A 20,560-nucleotide genomic window follows, 5' to 3' on the forward strand; every position below is an offset into this window, starting at 1 on the left:
TGGCATTGGTTGTTGGCCACGTGTGGTCCAGAGAGGAGGGATGGAGAGGAGCTGGTAAACTTGGAGTAATTCACCCTGTTTCAGAGAGAAACGTTTTAGACTTTCTTGGAGCTATTGAAGAAATCCTTATGCTTCAGCCTACTGTTTAAATAATGTCTTGTTCTGGTTTTTTAATGGAAATGGGACAGACCTAATGAGGAATGAAAAAAAGCACAAGATTTCCAGAGAGGACCTTGAAAAAGTAAATCAAAGATCACTTTTATTGATGTACCAATGGGGCAACCGCCAGTTTGGAAGGGATGATGATAATGTTACAGCAAGAAACATCATCAAAGCAAATTCAAATACAAAGGTATCCAAACTGGCTGTACAGTGACATGATGCCTTAATAAATTAAGGAAACCGAGGACTGCAACTGCTTTCTCATTTCATGTTCTTTACAAAGTCTTCGCCCTTCTTGATGGAGGCCTTCAGCTCGGGAATCGCCTCGGCGATCATCTTCTCTTCAAAGGAGGAGACCTTGCCGATGCCCATGTTCTTCTCCAGGCCCTTTTTCTGGAGAGAGAAGGCAGCACACACGTAACATTAGAGTCCCCTGTAAGCACTGCAGCGGCTCTCAGCTGTCACTAGAGCCCTGGTGGCACCCATCCGTCTGTCTGCAGGAGGAAGATGAGGCACCTAGAGGGTCACTGAGTCAGGACGGACCCAACACCAACAGGTTAGTACATTCATACTACGGAGTTCCAGAACTTTGTCATCACTCCCAAGGGAAAGAAACTGAACCCACTAAGCAGGCGCAGCAACAAATCGGTGTGAATAAATCTGGTACAGAAAGCCGGCTAGGGACTCTGCCTGGACTCTCTCCAGCTGAGGGTTCTAGACAGCAGAGGGGGGCTGCACTGGCCACGAGCTCAGGCTTTAAGTTGGGATCCTGGTCCTACCACTTCCGATGTGTGTGAGTTTAGAAAAATTATGTAAATTTCAAGTTCGTTTTCTTATCTATTAAAAGAGCATATTTGTTTACAATTTCAAGGGAGGTTGTAAAACCATGTGAGGGAACTTCAGAAAGTTCTTGGATAGCTTCCATTCTCTTCAATTCCATTTTCCCATGAAAGTTTGGAACACATGAACTTTTCACGTGCTCTTACAACGTCCTTTGAGACTGATGACAGATGACCAGCGTGCTGAGAGGTACGAAGACAAACTTACCCACGTAGAGGACTGAGCCCAGAACTCAGCACCTCAGGCACTCAACAAGCAGACTCATCAATTTCCCTGAGACGGCATGTTTTCAGGAGCTAGCCTTGTCCCCAAGTTTGTAAAAGATTGGGGGAAAAACCCCCAAACCATTCCAACATAATTATGTAGGTAAATGTCTGTCATTTAAATGGAAATAGGTCTCCTGTCACTTCTTTCACTCCCATTACACTGTGTTTGAGTCTCGGAGGGTGAGGGCGGGCAGCCCACCTCCTGTTCCCTGTGAAGCCCAGCGAGGCCGCCTCACTGAGGACTGTCCCTGCTGCTCAGGGTCACATGGCAGAGTAGACGCCATCTCCTCGGCCCAGCCCGCCTGACTCACAATTCCCACACATTTGAGTCCCATGATTACACATGCATGGTGCGTGCTGGCACCACACTGGTTCTGAAGGACATGGTTCAGAGTCTGCCTCTCCATGAGCCCCCAAGGCCTGGCGTCATGTCTTCGGACTCTTTGAACAGTGGTGTCTATGGGCAGGGTCTTTGAGTGGCTTAGCAAATCACCAACCTGCTTCTTTCTGGCCATAAAATGACATGGCACTAGCCAGATTTCACCAGAAGGAATGGAGACCTGGCCCAGCTGTGTGAGCGAGACCCTGAGGGTCCAGCAAGAGTCAACAATACGGGACAGCTGCCCGTCAGGCTGAGTTGGTGGGCTAGAGGCCACCACTTCCACAGGACAACCAGAAACAGCAGTACATACCACAGAGCAGAGCCAGTGGGATGAAGGGCAAGAAGCCAGAAAGGTCTGAGCTGGAAAGCCGGATGGCTGGCTAACTAGGTCCTGCTTACATGAGGCATCAGATCAGAACAAGAATGAACGCGAGTACCCTAGAGAAGGTTGGGGACCCTATGCTTCGAGGTTGTCCGTGAAATGAGTGCTTTCTCTTGGTGAAGAGAATCCTGTGATTGGGGGCGGCGGGAGTGGGGACAGGACTCAGACCTAAGTTTTCAGTGTGTGTTTTCTGAATTCTGGGATGCGCACCCAGGCACTACACAAGGGAAAACAGAATGTGGAGCAAGCAGACAGGGAAGAGCTCCCGAATCTTAAGCAAAGACGCCCCCCGTCGCTCCTTCCAGTCCAGTGCAGCAGCCCCGCATACATACCCCCAGCACTAAGGGTGTGGAGAAGTAGGTGCAGTCCGTCTCCTGTGACTTCACAAAGGAGCATTCAATGACTCCCTGCTTTCCATTCATGGCATCCACAAGGGAGAAGACAAACCGGGCCCCTGCGTAGGCCATGGACAAGGTGGCGGAGCCTACGAGGACACAGGCAGGTCAGTCACACTAGTACATACGGCAACTGTGAATCCAGAGTACTCGCAAAGTTTCCTGCTTAATAATCAAGAATTCGGATCAGTACCCAGCCCCACAACCTGAAGAACCACGTCCACTCTATGACGTGCCGACTCTGCTGCCTTCTCATCCCCTGAATGCTGGTGGGACACAGGAAACAGCTCACTCCTTGCCAAGGCAGCTCCTGAGGACGGGGTCTCGTTCTTCGACACCAGCACTGTCACCCACCTCCCCTGAGTCACCTCTAAGAAGTCACCTGCACCAGCTTTCGCCTTGACCACCTCGGTGCCTGCCTCCTGGATGCGCCCAGTCAGGGCAGTCAGCTGGTCCTGGGGAAAGTCCACTTTGGGGGTACACTGGAAATCAGAGAGAGAAAGTTCTGAGCAGATTCTACCTGGTCCGCAGGTTTCCACCCTCCCTACCCTCGAGTCCTGATGTTGCTAACCTTGCCACTACATCGAAACCAAGACTTGCTCTTTGCAGAAAAATCAGGACGGAAATCAGCTTTGTTTTGGGAGGTTTCCTGAGTCCTGTACTCACTTTTAGTGAAAATAGTACAAAACACAATACAACCAATGCAAGGACGTGGATGCCCACAAGTCACTAAACTGCAGACTCCAGTCAGGCCTCGCCGGGTCGCCCATCTGGGTCTCTGCCGCAGACCCCTACAGCTCTCCGCCCGCATCTGCCCTTCCTCCTCAGTCTCCCCGCAAGCTGTCACAGTTCCCAGTTCCCCCTGCTTTCCTCGTCTTTCCAGCACTATTCAAAAGTGCAGATCACTTTGTTTTATAGAATATCCAGCAATTTGGACCTAAGATTTTTTGCATGCTTTCCTTGTAAGGCCATTCATTTTGGCAAGAATATCGCAGAAATGTTGGTCTTTCTCAGTGCGTTATATCAAGGGCTCTGATGGTGATGATTTAATTATTGTAAAAATATACACAATACAGCATTTGTCCATTTACGGCTGCCCCTCCATGTGTGTAACTGAACATCATCAATTACAATAATCATGCTGTGCGGCTGCCGTTACCAAGGCCTCTGTCAAATGATCACCATAGAGACACTAAGTGCATCCTCAGCAGTCATGCCCGTCCCCCTCCCCCGGATCCAGGAACCCCTAATAAACCTTGATCCGTGGAGCTGTCTACCCCGCTACTGCAGCTTCTGCCTGCTCTGGCCTAGCCAGGAAGCAGTGATGCTCCACCGGCAATTTCCACTGTGCGTCTGGGAGCTGACCATTGAGTACCTTCTGGCCACATTTACTCCAGACAGGAAGTGGACTCTGAAAATGCTGACGTCTGAACCACAACCAAGAAATCTGCACACACATACCTGAGAGATCAGGGGGATGATGGTCTTCCCAGCATGGCCACCAATGACAGGAACATTAACTCGAGCTGGATCCAAACCCTGCTCATCAAAGTGTGAACTTGATTAATTTTAACAAGCGCTGAATATCAAAGTTAGATCTACCTAAAGCAGCAATACTAGAAAAATCCATAGAACTACAGGCAAAGCGACCAGAAAAGAGGCAGTGCCCAGTCCTGTCATTGTTTAGATCTACACGACACCTAAGAGTCTTGTGTCAGCCTGAGTGCCTCCGGTGTTGCCTCCTCCAACCCCCACACCCCGCTGTGGTCCTGAGCACCTGACAACCTCAGAGTCAGCCCATGTCATTCCTCACACACACACTCCGATGCCAGTCTCCCACAGTCATGAAGAGCAGGTCAAATTCCCTTTTTCAGGCTTCTGAGCACAAAAGCTCTTCTAAGAAGCCCGGGGGGTGAGCAGTCTGGCAACTACATCAGTGGTGGGGACAATGAACAGAACTGAGCTGTACAGGGTCAAACGTCATGGCTTGAGCTAGCAGGGAGCAGGGACTGAGAGAAGAGGTGGACTTGTGCCTGTGCCAAGAAGCTGTGAACCCAGTGTTTCTTAAAATCAACAAAAAAAGCACCAGGTAGGACTTGCGGCAAGGAGGTGAACGGCTCCCCAGAGGGCCACGGCTGCCGAAGAGCCCAGTCCTGAGGTAAGAAACCAAGTCTTGCCTAGTAAAGGTGAGCCAGGCTCACAACAGGCACACAACCTGACCACTGAGTGCTCGGAACACAGAGCTCAGCATCAACAACTGTCCAGCCGGCTGACTTTGACAGTACTTACACACCAAGGCACCCTGTGGGCACCAGGACAAACAGACAGCCTTCTGCCGAGTCATGTCTAACATGAAAGACCGACACAAACCAATGCTCAATGGAACGTGCTAAATGCCAAGCCAGCTGCACAAGGGGTGACTATGGAAGCAATGGGGACCAAATCTTAGCTGCATCTGGAAAGAACAGGAAGAATTAGCTAAGGGGAGAGCTCCCAGACAAAGGCCCGAGGGTATCAAACAGCAGCACAGCACCCGCAGGTCTTAAACTACAAATGAGGAAACTTCAGTCAGCCCACTGGAAGGAAAGGTGGTTGAGAGGCCAGGGAGAAGCTTCTAGGGGCCGACAAGAGATGATCAGAGGCTGAGGGGAGAACCAGCCACAGGAAGTTTAGGGAACTTTCCAAATGTTGAGTATCCTGAGTTGATAGTAAGTTCACTTATAGACAGCCAAGCCCTGGGGATCTCCCTTACACTCACATCAAACAAGAAAGCGCTATCATTTTCCAGCGGCTACATCGCAGCCATATGTTGCTAGTGACAACACAGGACCAGGACTATGGTGTGTTCTTGGCTCTAAGGAAATGAGCTTGTGTAGGACACTGGGATAAGCCTCAGAGGCCAGAACTCCTGCCCTCTCAGCCTGGTGCACCTGCACACGCAGTTTCAATGTGACCTCCTCGGTTAACGCCTTTCTAGATCCAAGACCATTACTCGGCACAGAGGCCTCATCTCCAGGTCCCTCGGCACAGACCCGGAGTACTGAATGACGTGGTCTAAGGTCTGCGTCTTACAAATCTTTGTTACTCCCTGGCCTAGAACAGAACCCGGCTAACAGGCCCTCAGGTCTGCTGCAGTAGGTGCTAATGTGGGGCCGCAGCAGGCACAATGAAGGCCCGGGTGTGCCCTGAGCACTATGTCTTTTGAGAGGCCCCACATCAGGGCAAAATGGCCCGAAGCCCAAGAGGAAGTGATTCCTACTGGAGCCATCAAAGATCAGAAAGCAGGTGATGGAGGCATAGAGGATTCTAGACCTGGCTCTGGTGCCAATGCCGTCTAGCAACCCAGAGGAAACCAGACAACTGGCAGGGCCAGACCCATCTAGCCACGTTGCTACAGACCAGGGGTGCTACTTCTGATGTAGGATTTCTGAAACTCTTCATGCTTGCCGATGACATCCTCCTTGTCTATTAACTGGCAGGCGGATGCTGCCAGTACCAGTGGTCAGGAGTAATGAAAAAGGGGACAGCTTGGGGGGGGGGGGGCGCACAGTCCAAGTCCAGCCACTGGGAAACACAGGGAATGAACCATGCAGACCTAGAGCTTAAATCACTACGCTCCCAGGGACAAGGACAAGACCCCGGCCAGAGGTGAACCCCGCATGGGCCTGTTATATGGATTCCCCAAGGAAACAGGGGCCAGCTGGAAAAACATTTCAACCATCAAGTTACAAGTCACCGGGAAATGCCCGAGAGTCTCCCACGCCTGTGAATGGACACAGAGACGTTCACAGAAGTGAACATACCTTCAACTCTGCCACAAAAGTATTGGCCCTGACGATGTCCAGGGTCGTCACACCAAAGATTTTGTTGGGGTTGTACACGCCGTGCTTCTTGAAGACCTCCGCTGTGATCGGGATGGTGGAGTTAACCTAGTCAAGGCAAGAGACAGTTCCATGTGCCCTGTGTTCTGTGAGCAGGGACAGGTGACGAGAGGCAAAACCTTCCTGTCAGGCAGCAAGGCCTATGCTGCCAAATCAAGTCACCCCGTAACCCAGCTTATCGGCAGGTCCTCACCCCCTGGTGCCCTCCTGTCTGCACAGGGTACACCAGTCACAGACTGGAAGGCGGGAGCCTGGCACCACTGGGCACCTCCTGCTCTGTGCTAGTGACCGCTCCTGATTGCAGACAGTGAGGTGCTGGAACCCCTTAGAGTGGGGTTTTCTATCTGCAAAATGAGGGATACTGACAACTGCCACAGGAGATTGTTGGGAGGACAGCTGCCCTTTGTTGTCAAGTCATGGTGACCCTAGTGTGCAGGGCAGAGTGCAGAGCGGCTCCCTAAGGTTTCTGAGACTGTGGCAGCAGATTGGCAGGGTGTCTGAGCCATGAGCCCAGCACTCGGCACCACCCAGGAACTCCTGTGCTGAAGACTGAAACATCCGGTCCTTGGAACATGTGAAGAATACGAACAAAAAGCTAAATTTCTCTTAGGCCCTAGTCAGTTAGCTCCCCAAGCGCAGACACAGCAGTGGACATCCCGCCAGCCACTCCCATGGCAGAAGCCTCTTCTCAGGCCTCTACGCCCTCAGTCAACAGCTCTGCCATTGGCCCTTCTCATGGGGGGAGGAGCCAGAGGGACTGCTGTGTGTGCATGACACAAGGTGTGGAGGCGTGAGGGGAAAAGGAATGATGGAGAACGAGGGGCCATCAGACCCCCACAATGAACCTCGGGAATCTGCCCAGAGGCACACAGTCACAGGTAAGAGAACTTGGTTAAACCCCAGCCACTAAGTCTGGGCCAGAAGCCACCACTCTGCCGTGTAAAGCCCACTTGCTAGTCTGTCCAAGTTCCGCATAGTAATGCAATTACTCTCACTAGCAGCATTCTAGCAAGCTCTCAGCGCCCAGGCCAGTAGCACTTACTGGATTTGCAATGACGCACACCATGGCTTCAGGACAATGCTGGGCACAGGCAGCAGCCAGGGTGGCCACGATGGTGGCATTGGTGTTGAACAGATCGTCCCGCGTCATGCCTGGAAATAGTCCAATTGGAGAGGTTCACAAAGCGTGCCGTGGATTTCCAAACATGTGTTAGTTGTTACAGGAAATTCAAACATGAGCAAGATAAAGCCTGTGGTCAGGGAAATCTCGGTTGTAGGGAATCCATCCAGGGTAGCAAATACCAAGCCAGAGGTTTATGGGGGTGCAGAATGTGGAGGGCAATCAGAGAAAGCGACATTGGAGATGGATCATCAAGGATGAGTAATGACTCCCAAGAAGAAGGGTGGAGGGAAGGGGGTTCCCTGCTAGTGTGCCCAGGAACACCACCCTGAAAGTGTCTGGGGATGGTGAGCCCTGGCAGGGAGAAATACAGCGATATGTGCGGGGCTTTAAACGGCTGCCCTATCAAGAGAGTTGGTTTTTAACCCCACGGACAACAGGAGCCTTGGGACACTTTTCTGCTTCTCTCACATGACTTGTAAGATGTTAGACAAAAACACATACCTGGTTTTCTTGGGACTCCTGCTGGAATAACCACCACATCACAGCCTTTCAGGCAGTCTGGCAGCTGGTCAGGTCCGAGGTAGCCTAGGAAAAAGCACCCCATCAGAGCGAGTCTGCCGTTCCTGAGCCAGAGCGGCCACATGGACAAGGACTGCCCCTACCCAGGCTCACTGCCAACCGAAAGCCTCAAGAAAGGCTAGAGGCCCCACCTGCAAACAGACTGCCTGTGTTGACAGCTATGGCCCTGGGAGCCTGACAATTCCACGTGGCAGGTATGGGTCCCTTTCACTTCTCCTTGCGGAGGCTCCCGCTTCGGAATGACTTAGTAAGGCCCGGACTAGAGTCCGTCTCCACAAAGGCAGGCCGGGTCTTGTGCTCATCTTTATCCTACCTGTCAGTCATCCTCAACCTCCAGTTGGTGTTAAGTGCCATGGTGTGGGTTCTGACTCATAGCTACCCTGTATAGGGTTTCTGAAGAATGGCTGGTGGGCTTGAACTACCGAGCTTGCTGTTAGCGGTCCGATTCCGCAGTGCCACAGCTAGAGGAGCTGTTTATTCCACTTCTAACGAGAGCTCAATCTGCCACATCCAGTTAAGAAGGTATACTGGGGAAAATGCCCTGTGCCGACCAACAATCCATTAAATCAGTCTGTCCTGTTTACTCCTAGCAGCTTAGGAAAAACAGTCCTCTCTCCCAAGATTTCAGGGACATTTGCTCTAATGTCTAACATCTGCTTTGATTGTGGCTTTCAGAGATGCATTCTCAAAGCTCCAAAGACAGTGAGCAAAACCCGAGAACTACAGAAGCCGACAGAGTATAAACATGACTCGGCATCACCTGAGTCTTAACTAATCAGCAAACACAAAATGTGTCCCCTGGCAAACAGAACTTTCTCGTGTGTGGCTGACGGGAATGAGATTTTAGTATTCCCAGGAAGAGCTGTAAAGCGCTCATCTACTGATTCTCCCTCTAGGCCTTGGCCCTAAGAAACAAGATGGGGACTGCAACATGGCTTTTATCTTAGGTCAACAGAAAACAGCCAGTGGTTGACAGTATGGGTATAGTTAACAGCACGCAGTAAATTACAGCAATGCTTGGAAAATGCGGCTGGTCATATGTGAAGGGAAAATATGCAGGGAAACCAACGATGAATGATTTCTAGAACACTTAACAGCAGATACGGCTGTGCTCTGGAAGGGACAATCCCCCTAAGAACCCTGGGTAGAGGGTTGGTCCACTGGGAGGGAAGACAGCCCGCAGTATGCCCTGAAACAACATGTCTAACTCTCCAAATCCTTGCAGAAGGTTCTCAATAGGTCCCCACCCTATGCTCACACTACTTTTAAAATTAGAACAAATAGAGTCATTGGAAGATCAGACAACCAATACAATGAAACTAAATTTCATTGGCCCAAATCTAAAGAGGTGTAATGATTTGTGAAATTCAATTCTAAAATGAATACGGAAAGCTCATATTGGTAAACCTCTCATTTCACCTAAGACTTTTCCAGGAGAGATGAAGGCTCGAGAGGCCCCACACACTCAGTACCTTTCACATTTGCTCTTGTCTCGATGTGGCTCAGATCAGCAGCTACTCCAGGGGTGTGGGCAATATCGTAGAGGGTCAGGCGACTCACCAAGGGGCTGTTCTTCAGGAGAAGTGAAAGGGGCTGCCCAATTCCTCCAGAAGCCCCCAGCACAGCTACTTTAGCATTGTTCTAAGAGAAGGTAAGAAAAAGGATGCTTAGAGTCAGTACCAGGAGATATCTCCTGGTCTTGTGCACAATACCGCACTGCACAGTGGGCCTGAAGAAGATGCGCTCGTTTTCTTTCCACCAGCGCAGACAGAGGTCCAGTTTCATTCAAAAAGCTCAGGTGTCTGCCTCAGGAAAGCAGGGAAACATGTCTTGTCTTAGATTCTGTGATCGTTAGGGCCACACTCCAACACCCTCTGAAAGGGAAAGAAGTTGTCCTCCACCAGGCAGCTGGACAGGCAACAGGAGCCTCACCTTCAACCTGCAGTTTAAAAAGCTACAAGCAAACATTCCCAGGACAGCCAATTAACTGGGGCCGCAGGAATGAGGAAGACCCCAACTGGCTGTGGAAGGGACAAGAGAGCCAACCAAGGGAAGAGGAGCATTAGAAGTACCTGTCTGGGAAAACCAGGAGCCAGGAAAAGACTGCAAGGAGCTGGAGCCTGAGGTAGGATTAGGAACAACAGAGCTGGAGGCGGGAAATGGACATTTTGAAAGGCTCTGTGGATTCAACCCTACCAATTGTTGGGTCATGTGGAAATTCCATGTCCTACCAGGGGAGACAGATATGTAGGTGTCTAGATTCTATATCCTATACCAGTTCTCAAACGCTGGTATTAGAATCTCATGGTAGGCTAAGGCCAGACTCCTTGAAGTAGGAAAGGACCTGGGTCTTCACACGGTTACCAAGTTGCCCAGGTGATTCTGATACCAGAGTCACTGTTCTGCCCCCAGCTAAGCAGGAAGAACAAGGAGCAGCTGGTGCAAGATGAATGAAGTCGCCGGACCTCTGGAGTGGGGGTCCAAGAATCTAGATGGCTCCATTAACTTCTCAAAGGCTAAACCAGAGAACGTGCACAAATGCAGTCCGAAGACTTGACCTTCAACAGCTAAGTGTACCTTACAACTGGTCACTACCCAAGCCTACTCCTCATCCTCATTCTCTTTGCTTACTGAGATATAACCCACATCATACGGCTCACTCATTGGAAATGAACTCAATAGTTTTTAGTATTCAGAGATGCACAACCATCGTCACCCCACTTCTAGAACATTTTCATCATCCCAAAAGGAAACCCATGCCCACAGGACTCACTGTGGCAAGCACAAAGCTACAATTTCTCTCAACAGAATGGCCGGTTCTGGTCATTTCATATAAACAGAATCTCACAATCCGTGCATTCTGTGTCTGGTTCTTTTCACTGAGCATTACATCTCCACAGTTCATGTATGTTGTAGCATATATCAGGACTTAATTCCTTTTGTAAATTTTACTTGCATGCGGTATGCCATTGTAGGAGTTCTGGCGTGGCACTGCAGGATAAGTAAGGTCAGTCTGAACTACAAGACCAGTGGTTCAAACCCACCATTTGCTCCTTGGAAACCCTATACGGGGTCACTATGAGTCAGACCCGATCTGAGGGCACTTAACAGCATGCCAGCTTCCTGTTTATCCATTCATCAGCTGATGGCCATTCGGGGGGTTTCCACCTTCTGGAGATTATGATTGACGCAATGAACAACAGTGTACACATTTCTGTGCGGACATGTTGGTGTGTTCTCGAGGCTATGTGGTGTTATTAAGTGCTGGTGAGTGGTTTCCGACTCACAGCGACCCTGTGTAGGGTTTCTGAGGAGCGGCTGGTGGGGTGGAACTACTGACCTTGCATTCGGCAGTCCAGTGCTTATCTTACAGTGCGACACCCAGAGTCCGGGAGAAAGGCTTGGGTCTGAGATCACAGCAACATTGTGATAACAAGGGATCAGAGAATGATCAAGAAGACGAGGGGAAAGCGCTATAGCACCATTCAAGGGGTGAGAAGGTGATGACCAGCTGGGATGTGCTGCCCCCGCCGCCCTGCTTTTCTTGACTTCAGTGATGGCGCCTCAGTGCCCTTTCCGATGAGCGGCTGGGACACCTTGGCTCTGAGAAGCAAGCACCCGGTGACCTCCTGTACTGGTGTCTGCAGTGCCTGGTCCTGAGCTAGGCCTTTCCTCATTTAATTCTCCCAATAATTCTACTAATACCAGAGAGCATCCACAGTTTGTGGGGAAATGGAATAGAATTTTCCCATGATAGATCCATTTTACTGATGAGAAACGGAAGCAGTTTTTTGCCCAAACTCATGAAGACAGCAAGCGCTGCAGCTGTTGTCAGCTGTCCAGTCATTCTGACTCCTTCCTAGGGACACTCTGGGTCCTGTGTCATCCTGACTATTGTTACACTTGAGCCCACTGCTGCTGCCACTGTGCACTGTACCAGCTCGTTGGGGGGTGGGGGTGGGGTCTCCCTGTTTTACACTGACCCTCCACTTTACCAAGCATGATGTCCCTCTCCAGGGACTGGTCCCTCCTGATAACATGTCCGTAGTATGAGAGACAAAGTCTCAGCATCCTGACTTCTAAAGAACATTCTGGCTGTACTTCTTCCAACACAGATCTGTTTGTTCTTCTGGCAGTCCATGGTACTTTTAATATTCTCTTCCAACACCAGAACTCAAATGCATCAATTCTTCTATGGTCTTCCTTATTCACTGTGCAACTTTCACATGAACATGAGGCTTTGGAAAATACTTAGTCCTCAAACTGACATCTTTGCTCAGGAACACTTTAAAGAGGTCCTGTGCAGCAGATCTGCCTTAATACAAATACGTTGTTTGATTTCTTGACTGCTGCTTCCATGACTGTTGATCAATGCATTATATTCTACTGTAACTGATAACAGGAATACTGGATTTGTAATTAAAAAAACAAAAAACAAAAACAAAAAAAACACCCCTCACGCACCCAAGTATGAGAGTAAATAAAATATTGCTACAAAAACCGTGGAAGCATCTATTGAACTGTTTATTGACAAATCCTCCATTGAGGTCTATACACTTCTACAGGCAGTGTTTCCATCCCTCTAACCTTTCCTGGAAGAAATCTACACTTTTGATTTCCACCATATCAAAATGGCATTTTTGGCATCCCTAAGGGACTGAAATTATGTAACTTTTAAATGTTCTTGGAGTTTAGGGAACAAGAAGATGTCTGAAGGGACAAGATCAGGGCTGTAAGTGGATGAGGTCTGTTGCAGACCGTTCAGACCCGGTCAGGAGTTCGAGGCCCTGTGGGCCCAAGTGTTGCAGACCGTACAGGCCGCAGGCTCTGAGGAACAGACTCTAGCCACCTAGCAGACATAGCAAACTGTCTCTCATCTTATTGTTCAGTTACGTTTATTATTAATTCCATACATGAAACCCTGATATCCACAGATAAATGTAATATTTTCCTAAAAGCCGAGACTGTAAAATTCCAAAAAGGCAAAGTTCTTCCCTCAAAGAATTCAGTCAAAGTAAATTGGGTGGCTTCCCAATTCTTTGTTCTAAGGTCAAAAGGACACCCACCCTCCCTAAAGTGTTTCCAGGTGCAGCCCTATTCACCTAGGCGTCTCTTTTCCTGAAGAACCTGGGCTCTTCCCAATCCTCCTTTTCCTTCCCCCATTTGAGGCTAGGTGCTAAAAGGTATGTTAATTAAGCTTGAGAAACCAAGTTGCGTTAGTGAGATTGAACCTGCGGAAGTACGATGTAAAGCAGTATGAATGTCTGGAAAATTACGTATGTTAGCTGTACCTTGTCTTAGTCCTCCTGCCCAGCTTTGTGTATAGTTCCTCCCCTAAATAAAACGGAGGCGCAGGACGAATCCAGTGTGCATTACGGCTGGCAAGGCGTGCATTACGGCATGCAGGGGGCTCGGTCCAGCATTGCAACCATACTGCTTGCTTAGCCAAGATGTTTACTATGCAGGATCTTACGGCCCTCATGGCTGAGATGTTTGCAATGCAGGATCTGCCTGATGCCAGTCCTGCATCCACTCTGGTTTCGGGGTGTCTCTTTGTCTCTCTCCTTGTGTCCTTGTGTGTCTTTCTATATTTCTACCGGCGCCAGATATCTCCACCTCATGAACCAAACACCTATGTCGAGGCCGGTCCTCGACAGAGGTAGGGCTTTCCAATAAAATTCTTGTAGGATAGACAGCCTTTGTTACTCCTGAAAAATGAGCAGGTGCATTTTCATGATGGGGAAAAAATTCTTTGGTACAACTTTCCTGGCCTTTTTCCACCAATGGAATTTCGGTTTTCTTAAAACTTCTTCCAATCGTCCTGGGTCCTTCAAGAGAATCTATATCACGATTATCCCTTTGGGATCCCAAACAGTCACCATAATCTTCTGAGCTGACCTCTCTGCCTGGAATCTAACAGAGCCAGCAGATCCCCTTGGGAGCCACTGGTTGGGTCATATCTTGCTCTCTGGATCACTGGATCAGACTGGTAAATCCAAGAGATCCCCAGTTATGCTTTTTCCCATAAAACCGTCTTCATTAACTTCGATCTTGCTTGAAAGACCAACGGAAAGAACAGCTCTGATCTTCATCTAACTTTACTGACATCCATTGAGCCGAAAGTTTGCCGAGGCCAAGATATTCACTTAAAATCGAAAACACTGAGCCATGTGGGAGCCCAAGTTCAGCAGCGATCACATGGATGCTAACTCTACAGTCTTCGTTCACTCGCTTCAGGACTTTGTCCATAGTCCATGCTTCCACTGTCGAGGTGGACAGTCTTCCCTCTCTTGGCTTGTCTTTGAGGCTTACCAACCTTCCTTAAAATGCTTGATCCATCTGAAAACTGTTGTTTTATGTGGGGAAGCATCTTTATAAACTTGTTGGAAAGTTGCAATGATTTGGGAAGATGTCCACTTGAGTTTTGCTGAAAATCTGATATTAGCTCGGACCTCAAATCTTTTTATCCCCACGGCACAGTATCATTACTATTTTTGAAGGCAACCTAACCCGATTAAGACCAAGTGTATTTCTGAGAGAACCTGTCGACAACCATCCATTAATGGCAGTGACATTAGTTTACACATATGTCCTTTGGGATAAACTCATGCATGTGTGTACTGGAACCCAAGCAGCAAAACTTCTGACTTACCTTTATACACGGCAACTAATACTTGAATTCAAGTAGTCAGTGAGTTGGTGTTTTAAAGGAAGACCCTTGATTTGCCAGAAAAACTAATTCAAGCAATTCACGTCTTGACGTTCTGGTGGTCTCACCCACCTCTAGGCAAGCCATTCCCACAGCTAGTCTCTAATCCTTGTGATGTTCTGTGTGGTCGAGTCGGTTCCGACTCAGAGCGACCCTCTGAGTAACAAAATGAAACACTGCCTAGTCCTGTGCTATCCTCACCAAGTGTTAGTTATGTTTGAGCCCACTGTGTTTGCTGCACTATGTCAATCCATCTTATCCGGAGTTTCCTCTTATTCGCTGACCCTCAACTTTTCCAAGCATGATGGCCTTCTCCAGGGACTGGTCCCTCCTGACAACATGTCCAAAGTACGAGAGATGAAGTTGCACCATCCTCATTTCTAAGAAGCAAGCTAGCTGTCCTTCTTTCAAGACAGATTTGTTCTTCTGGCAGTAAATGGTACTTCCAACCATTCTTTTATCATCTTCCTTATTCACATGCTTAGGAGGTGATAGAAAATACCATGGCATCTTAGTCCCCAGAGTGACATCTTAGCTCTTCAACACTTTAAAAAGGTCTTTTGCAGATTTGCCTCATGCAGTATGTTTAATTTCTGAAATGCTGCTTCCACGAGCGCTGATTATGGTCCCAAATTCCACTTTCAGTTCTGCTACACATACTGCTGGCCTCACAAATCCAGCTGTGTATACCCATTCTCTCTGCCTTCCCCACCCTGTGCTTAACAGCACACATGTTCTCCCAAACTCAGACCTCTAAGAGCCATCTTTGGCTTTCCCCTTCCTCTAGACATCCACTTAGGCCACGATGGACGTGGCACCTCCATGGTGTTCCAACCTGCCCCTAGTCCCACAGTCATTCCAGGCCCTAAAGTGGCCCTACTTCCAAATCATTCTTTCTAAAAACCAAAGCCAGTCATTTCACTGGTTTGCTCAAAAATCCTCTGAAGCTCCTTAATGCCCCATTACTCAGTCTAGCCTCCAAGGCCAACCAACCAGGGTACTAGTTCCACAGTGGAGAGCTCACAGCAATCCCACTGGATACAGGATGAAGACGTTAAAGTTTGTGCTGTATTTAAAATTCTAAAACAGCCCTAATATGACTCAGCTCTGTATGGTTCACAAGATGAACATAACGCGGTTGGGGGAGGAGGGTGGAGGGGTGATGCCCCTCACTCACTGCTCTGCTTTCAGCTGATGTTACTGTTTGTAGATTACATGCTGGCATCAATGTAGTTAACCTGTATAGAAACATGATCCTTCAGTAGTGGAATCTTAAACAATGCTTTGCAATGAGAGAAAAATCTTGGGTACTACAGGTTGCTGAGTTGTTGAGGTTAGCTCATGATGTCTCTGAAAAAGAGCTGCTTCCAAACTTGCTGACCTTTTTGAGTTGGGGCGTTCTGCCAGCAGCACTCTGCTTAGTAACTGGTTAAAAAAAAAGGAGTAAGTCTGGAGACCAATGAATTATTCAGCTTTCTCAACATCTCCACTTGTATGTTTAAGAAATGCTTGAAACTTATCAAATCTAAAATCAATCCAACATCCCTTCCAAATGTGCTCTATTCAAACAATCTTTCCCAGCTCAGCAAATGGCAAGCCCACGGTCTAATTACTCAGTGCCATCCAAGACTCCACTTTCTCTCACCCAATCATCCATCAGCAAATCTGACTCTGGTCTTCAAAATCCCCCACCACAGGTGTCACCTAGATAGATTATCACAACCAACACTCTTAACCTGTCTTCCACCCCATCTCCAGTTTTGTTAAAACAAGGATCAGATTAAGTCATTCCTCTGCTCAAAACAGCTTCCAATGGTTTCCCATCTCCAAGAAACAGTCAAAGTCCTTACAAGGCCCACTCCTACTGTTTACTCCACGAATCACATGGTCTGGCCCTGCCAAGGCAAGCGCAGTTCCAGCCCTCACACTGAATCGGTTCTGACTGTGACCTGGTTAGGGTTTTCAATCTTATGGTTGAGTGCTCATCACACTGTTGTTATGTGCTGTTGAGTTTCCAAGGAGCGAATGGTGAGCGTGAACTGCCAACTTTGCAGTTCAAACCAATCTTGCAGTCCAGCTCATTAACTCACAGTGCCACACCAGGATTTTAAAATTGATAATTTTGTATGGCCTGCAAATGATATTATAAATTTTTGCAGGAAAAAAGTTCCCACCCCTAGTTCCCCCTACTATGCTGTCTGGAGCCATAATGACCTCCTCACTGTTCCCAACACTCCAGGCTCTCCCTCCTTCAGGTTCTCACAGTTGCTGTCCTGGGCTCTGGAACACTTTTTCTATATGATGTGACCTTTGTTCCCTCTGGGGTTTACTCAAACATCATGTTCTTGGCCAGGCCTCCCCTGTGGTGGTGGTAGTTATGGGCCATGGAGTCGGTTACAACTCATAGCGACCCTATCCAGGGTTTCCGAGGCTGTAAATCTTTACGGGAGCAGAAAGACTCATCTTTCTCCCGTGGAACAGCTGACAGTTTCGAACTGCTGACCCTGATATTAGCAGCCCAATTCATAACCAGTACACTACCAGAGGCCTCCCCTAACTGACCTAAAATGGCAACTCTCCTCCCAACCCCTTCCCCCGCTTCTCATCCTGGGCATCTTATCACTATCTAAGATGCTTTGTAATGAGCTGACAGACAGGAAGTACAACAGAGTAAATTCCATGAGGGCAGGACACCTTGTTCACTGCTGTTTCTAATGCTTTAACTCAATTTAACTTACTAATACATATGTCAAATACACAAAGTTTCCATCAAAATGCAATCACTCCTCCTCCATCTGTCCCCCTCTGCAACCTGTCCCGAATTTATTCACTTCTGACCCATCTCAACATCTCTGCAGTGCCTAGCACAGTTCTTGGCAAGTAGGGATGGTCAGTGCACTTACTATTTAATCATATAAAAATGGCACTGAATCGAAGGGCTGGAGTTAAAGAAATTTGGAACAACTTTCAATAGTCACCTCCCTTTTGGGTGCAGTACTTAAGAGGCCAGGCCTGTATTTCCTGGGTTTTCGAAATGCATTAAGGAGCCCTGGTGTTGTTGTTAAGTGCCGTCAGCGCGGTTCCGACCCATAGCGATCCTATACAGAGTTTCCGAGCAGCCGGTGAGCGTGAACCGCCGACCTTGCAGTTCAAACCGACCTTGCGGTCCACCCGCAGCGCCACCCCGGGAGCACGCCTTGGCTGCTAACCGCAAAGTCAAGAGTCTACCAGGTGCCCGGCAGGAGAAAGATGAAGCTTTCTGCTCTCGTAAACATTTACAGTCTCGGAAACTCTATACAGGGTCACTATGAGTCCAAATCGACACCATGGCACACCTCCACCAAACTGTATTAGGATCACTCGGCAGGCACACTTGGTAAAATTACAAAGATCCTGGTCCCAATGTACTTCACTATGTTTGGGCCCGTTTTTTATTGGCTTTCAGGCGATCCTGACATACACCCAAGTTAGGGAACCACGGTCCTAGAAGGAGATGGTTTAAAATAGCTTGTTTAAATGGTCCCAAGCCAAGTCATACCCTCACAGCACCTAGGGGTAGGGCCCAGTCCGTGCACGGCAGGAAGGCGGCTGCTGAGTCTTTAAAAGTCACTGACGAGGGTCAGGAAAGCTGATTTCTAGCCCCGTCTCACACTGCTGCATAACCTTGGGGGAGCCATCTACCCATGCACCTTCCAGATCGTCTGCATCCTACAGTTCACCAAACACACTGTTTCTTCTGTTTGCACACAACTAATGCGGGCACTGCAAGAATGAGCTTGCGGTGAATGACTTCCAGGCCTAAAGACCTGGCTTCTCAACCTGGAAGGCTGTAGGGGAGAGCGGAGCCCGGGAGGCGAGCTGCTGAGCTCAGCGAAGCGCACCGCCTCCCGGGCGTTCTCCCCCGCACTGCCTGCCCGGGGCTAGGGCTGCTGCCTCCGGTCCGCGCCGGACGCTCTTGCGGTCTAGGCTGGCCCGGGACCAGGGCTGATCGCGAGCCAGGCACGTCCGCGACCAGGGCCCTCCGTGCGCAGGTCGCCCCAAGTCGGGCCTACCTGGACCGAGGTGCTGAAGCCGCGGCGGAGAGTAGCGCCAGCAGGCCGGGCGAGGGCGGAGAGCATGGCTGGGCGGGCGGGGCACGGGCCGGCGAGCGAAGGAGCTGGCGGTGAGCAGGTGACTCAAACGACCTCCACACTGCACAAGAGCGCCCGGCTCCGCTCCGCCTGGCCTCGCGAGATTTGCCTAGCTTCCGGTCTCGTCCTGTCCCTCAGATCTCGCGATATCATGGTAACTAGCCTCCGAGCGGCCAGCGTGGTGGCAACGCAGAGTGGGGTCGGGCCCTAGCGTGCGTTGCGTTCTGAGCTACCGGTGGGGAGATCCACAGGAGCGGTAGTCCGTGTCTGACAGGTGGAAGAGGATTGGCTGTAGGCTTGAAGAAATCTAGAGGAGACGTTTTTCAGGTGCGGCCCCAGATAGAGGTTCTGACAAGGCCGCGCAGAAGTCAGCCAAACCCACCCCTCTTATCCCTGAAGGCAGGAGAGGATTCTGGGCTCTGGAGAGTAAAAGGGGTCCGGTGGGGGGAGGTCTTGCGCGTTCTAGGATGGCCTGGGGGGCCCATCTAATCAATCAGTCAGTCTCCTCTGGTGCATCCATCCGCCCCTACTTTCGCCCCTCAAAAGCACAGGCCCTTGCGTAAGAGTTTTCAAATCTTAACCCATGCTAAAAACTCTCAGCACGGTTTTAGCACTAGGCACTACCAGCTGTTCCGCGGGAGAAAGATGAGACTTTCTGCTCCTGTGAAGATTTACAGCCTCGGAAACCCTGTATAGGGTCGCTATGAGTCGGAACCCACTCCTGGCACTTAATAAGAACAACTTCCAGGAGCTTTCCCGCACAGAAAGCCTCTTCAGGTCTTCAGGTCGGCCCAGGGAAGAACCTATGGCCAAGATGCAATGAATTAGTTCAAAAATTTTACCCAAAGTTAAGAAAGATACGGTGCCTGCTTGCAAGGAGTTTGTCTTGGAAGCTGATAGATTAAATTAGAAGCTTCCTTTTCTTCATACTGTTTTCTGGGCATCCATATCTCAGAAACAGTTCAAAGTCAACTGGGGCAGATGTCTTGATGGAAGGATGTACCTACCAATCCTGTAAGGGGTCACTGACTAAATCAGCCTGGGGCGGTGGCGAGGAAGAAGCGGTGAATAGCTCAGCTGGCTCTGTAGGGCAGATCAACACAAGGGAGCATCTGATGATGGGCCCACTCTTTCCTCCTTCCCTCCCACTTAGACTGAGTCTCTACCATGTGCCAGTCTTGGAGCTGGGCATCCCACTGAGAACAGGTCCACACATTTCCCACTTTCAGGAGCTCAGTTTGGTGGTGGTGGGGGGTGACAGACATGCAACATGAGAAAGGCAACAATCAGAGAGTTATGAGGTGCCGAAGCCAGAGTTGGGGTGGAAAGGGAGGTTGTATGAGAGAGGACTTCCCAGAGGGTGAATTCTCTAAAATGCAACATGTAGGAAGAATAGGAGATAGGAGCATCCAACTCCAAAGCCTGGGAATCAGAATTCTCAAAGGAGGGATACTAGGAAAATGAGAAATGTTTACATCGGAGACAAGAGGGAGAAAAAGCCCAAAGAAAAACCTAAAAGTAGAAAAGCACAAACTTGAATAACGGGGGCATTTCTGATAAAGAGTAAGGACATGAGGCAAGCGATGTCCTTCATGTGGCCACTGACTCTGTTCTGGTCATTGTCTTACCACTAGAACTGAGAGTAGCGAGGGGCCAGTACTGTCTTTCATTTCCATGACTTTATTGTCCACCACTGACTAGTTGAGAATGG

General features: G+C 49.3%; 1 protein-coding gene across 2 annotated transcripts; it reads right to left on the reverse strand.

The window, feature by feature from the left end:
* Positions 1-222: 222 nt before the first annotated feature.
* Positions 223-18,974, reverse strand: MDH2 (malate dehydrogenase 2, NAD (mitochondrial)). 2 transcript variants are annotated; one of them, XM_006859682.1, is made up of 9 exons: positions 18,772-18,974; positions 9,483-9,651; positions 7,933-8,016; positions 7,351-7,460; positions 6,231-6,356; positions 3,889-3,966; positions 2,810-2,909; positions 2,365-2,516; positions 223-555 (listed from the first exon to the last, which is right to left on the reverse strand). In XM_006859682.1, the coding sequence occupies exons 1-9, from the start codon at positions 18,835-18,837 to the stop codon at positions 424-426; spliced, it is 1,017 nt and encodes a 338-aa protein (XP_006859744.1). In that variant the 5' UTR covers positions 18,838-18,974; the 3' UTR covers positions 223-423. The 2 variants fall into 2 exon arrangements, with proteins under 2 accessions (XP_006859744.1, XP_006859745.1); XM_006859683.1 differs by lacking the exon at positions 6,231-6,356 and having other exon boundaries at positions 424-555.
* Positions 18,975-20,560: the final 1,586 nt, after the last annotated feature.

Source organism: Chrysochloris asiatica, unplaced genomic scaffold, assembly GCF_000296735.1.
Source record: "Chrysochloris asiatica unplaced genomic scaffold, ChrAsi1.0 scaffold00034, whole genome shotgun sequence".
NCBI classification, from domain to species: Eukaryota; Metazoa; Chordata; class Mammalia; order Afrosoricida; family Chrysochloridae; genus Chrysochloris; species Chrysochloris asiatica.

Excerpts from the sequence above, each read along its gene's own strand:
- MDH2 (XM_006859682.1), bottom strand. The coding sequence starts at position 18,837 with ATGCTCTCCGCCCTCGCCCGGCCTGCTGGCGCTACTCTCCGCCGCGGC. Across the intron at positions 8,017-9,482 it reads GACAAGAGCAAATGTGAAAG|GCTACCTCGGACCTGACCAG; the intron begins GTACTGAGTGTG and ends GCTTTTTCCTAG. Across the intron at positions 3,967-6,230 it reads CTTTTGTGGCAGAGTTGAAG|GGTTTGGATCCAGCTCGAGT; the intron begins GTATGTTCACTT and ends TTTGATGAGCAG.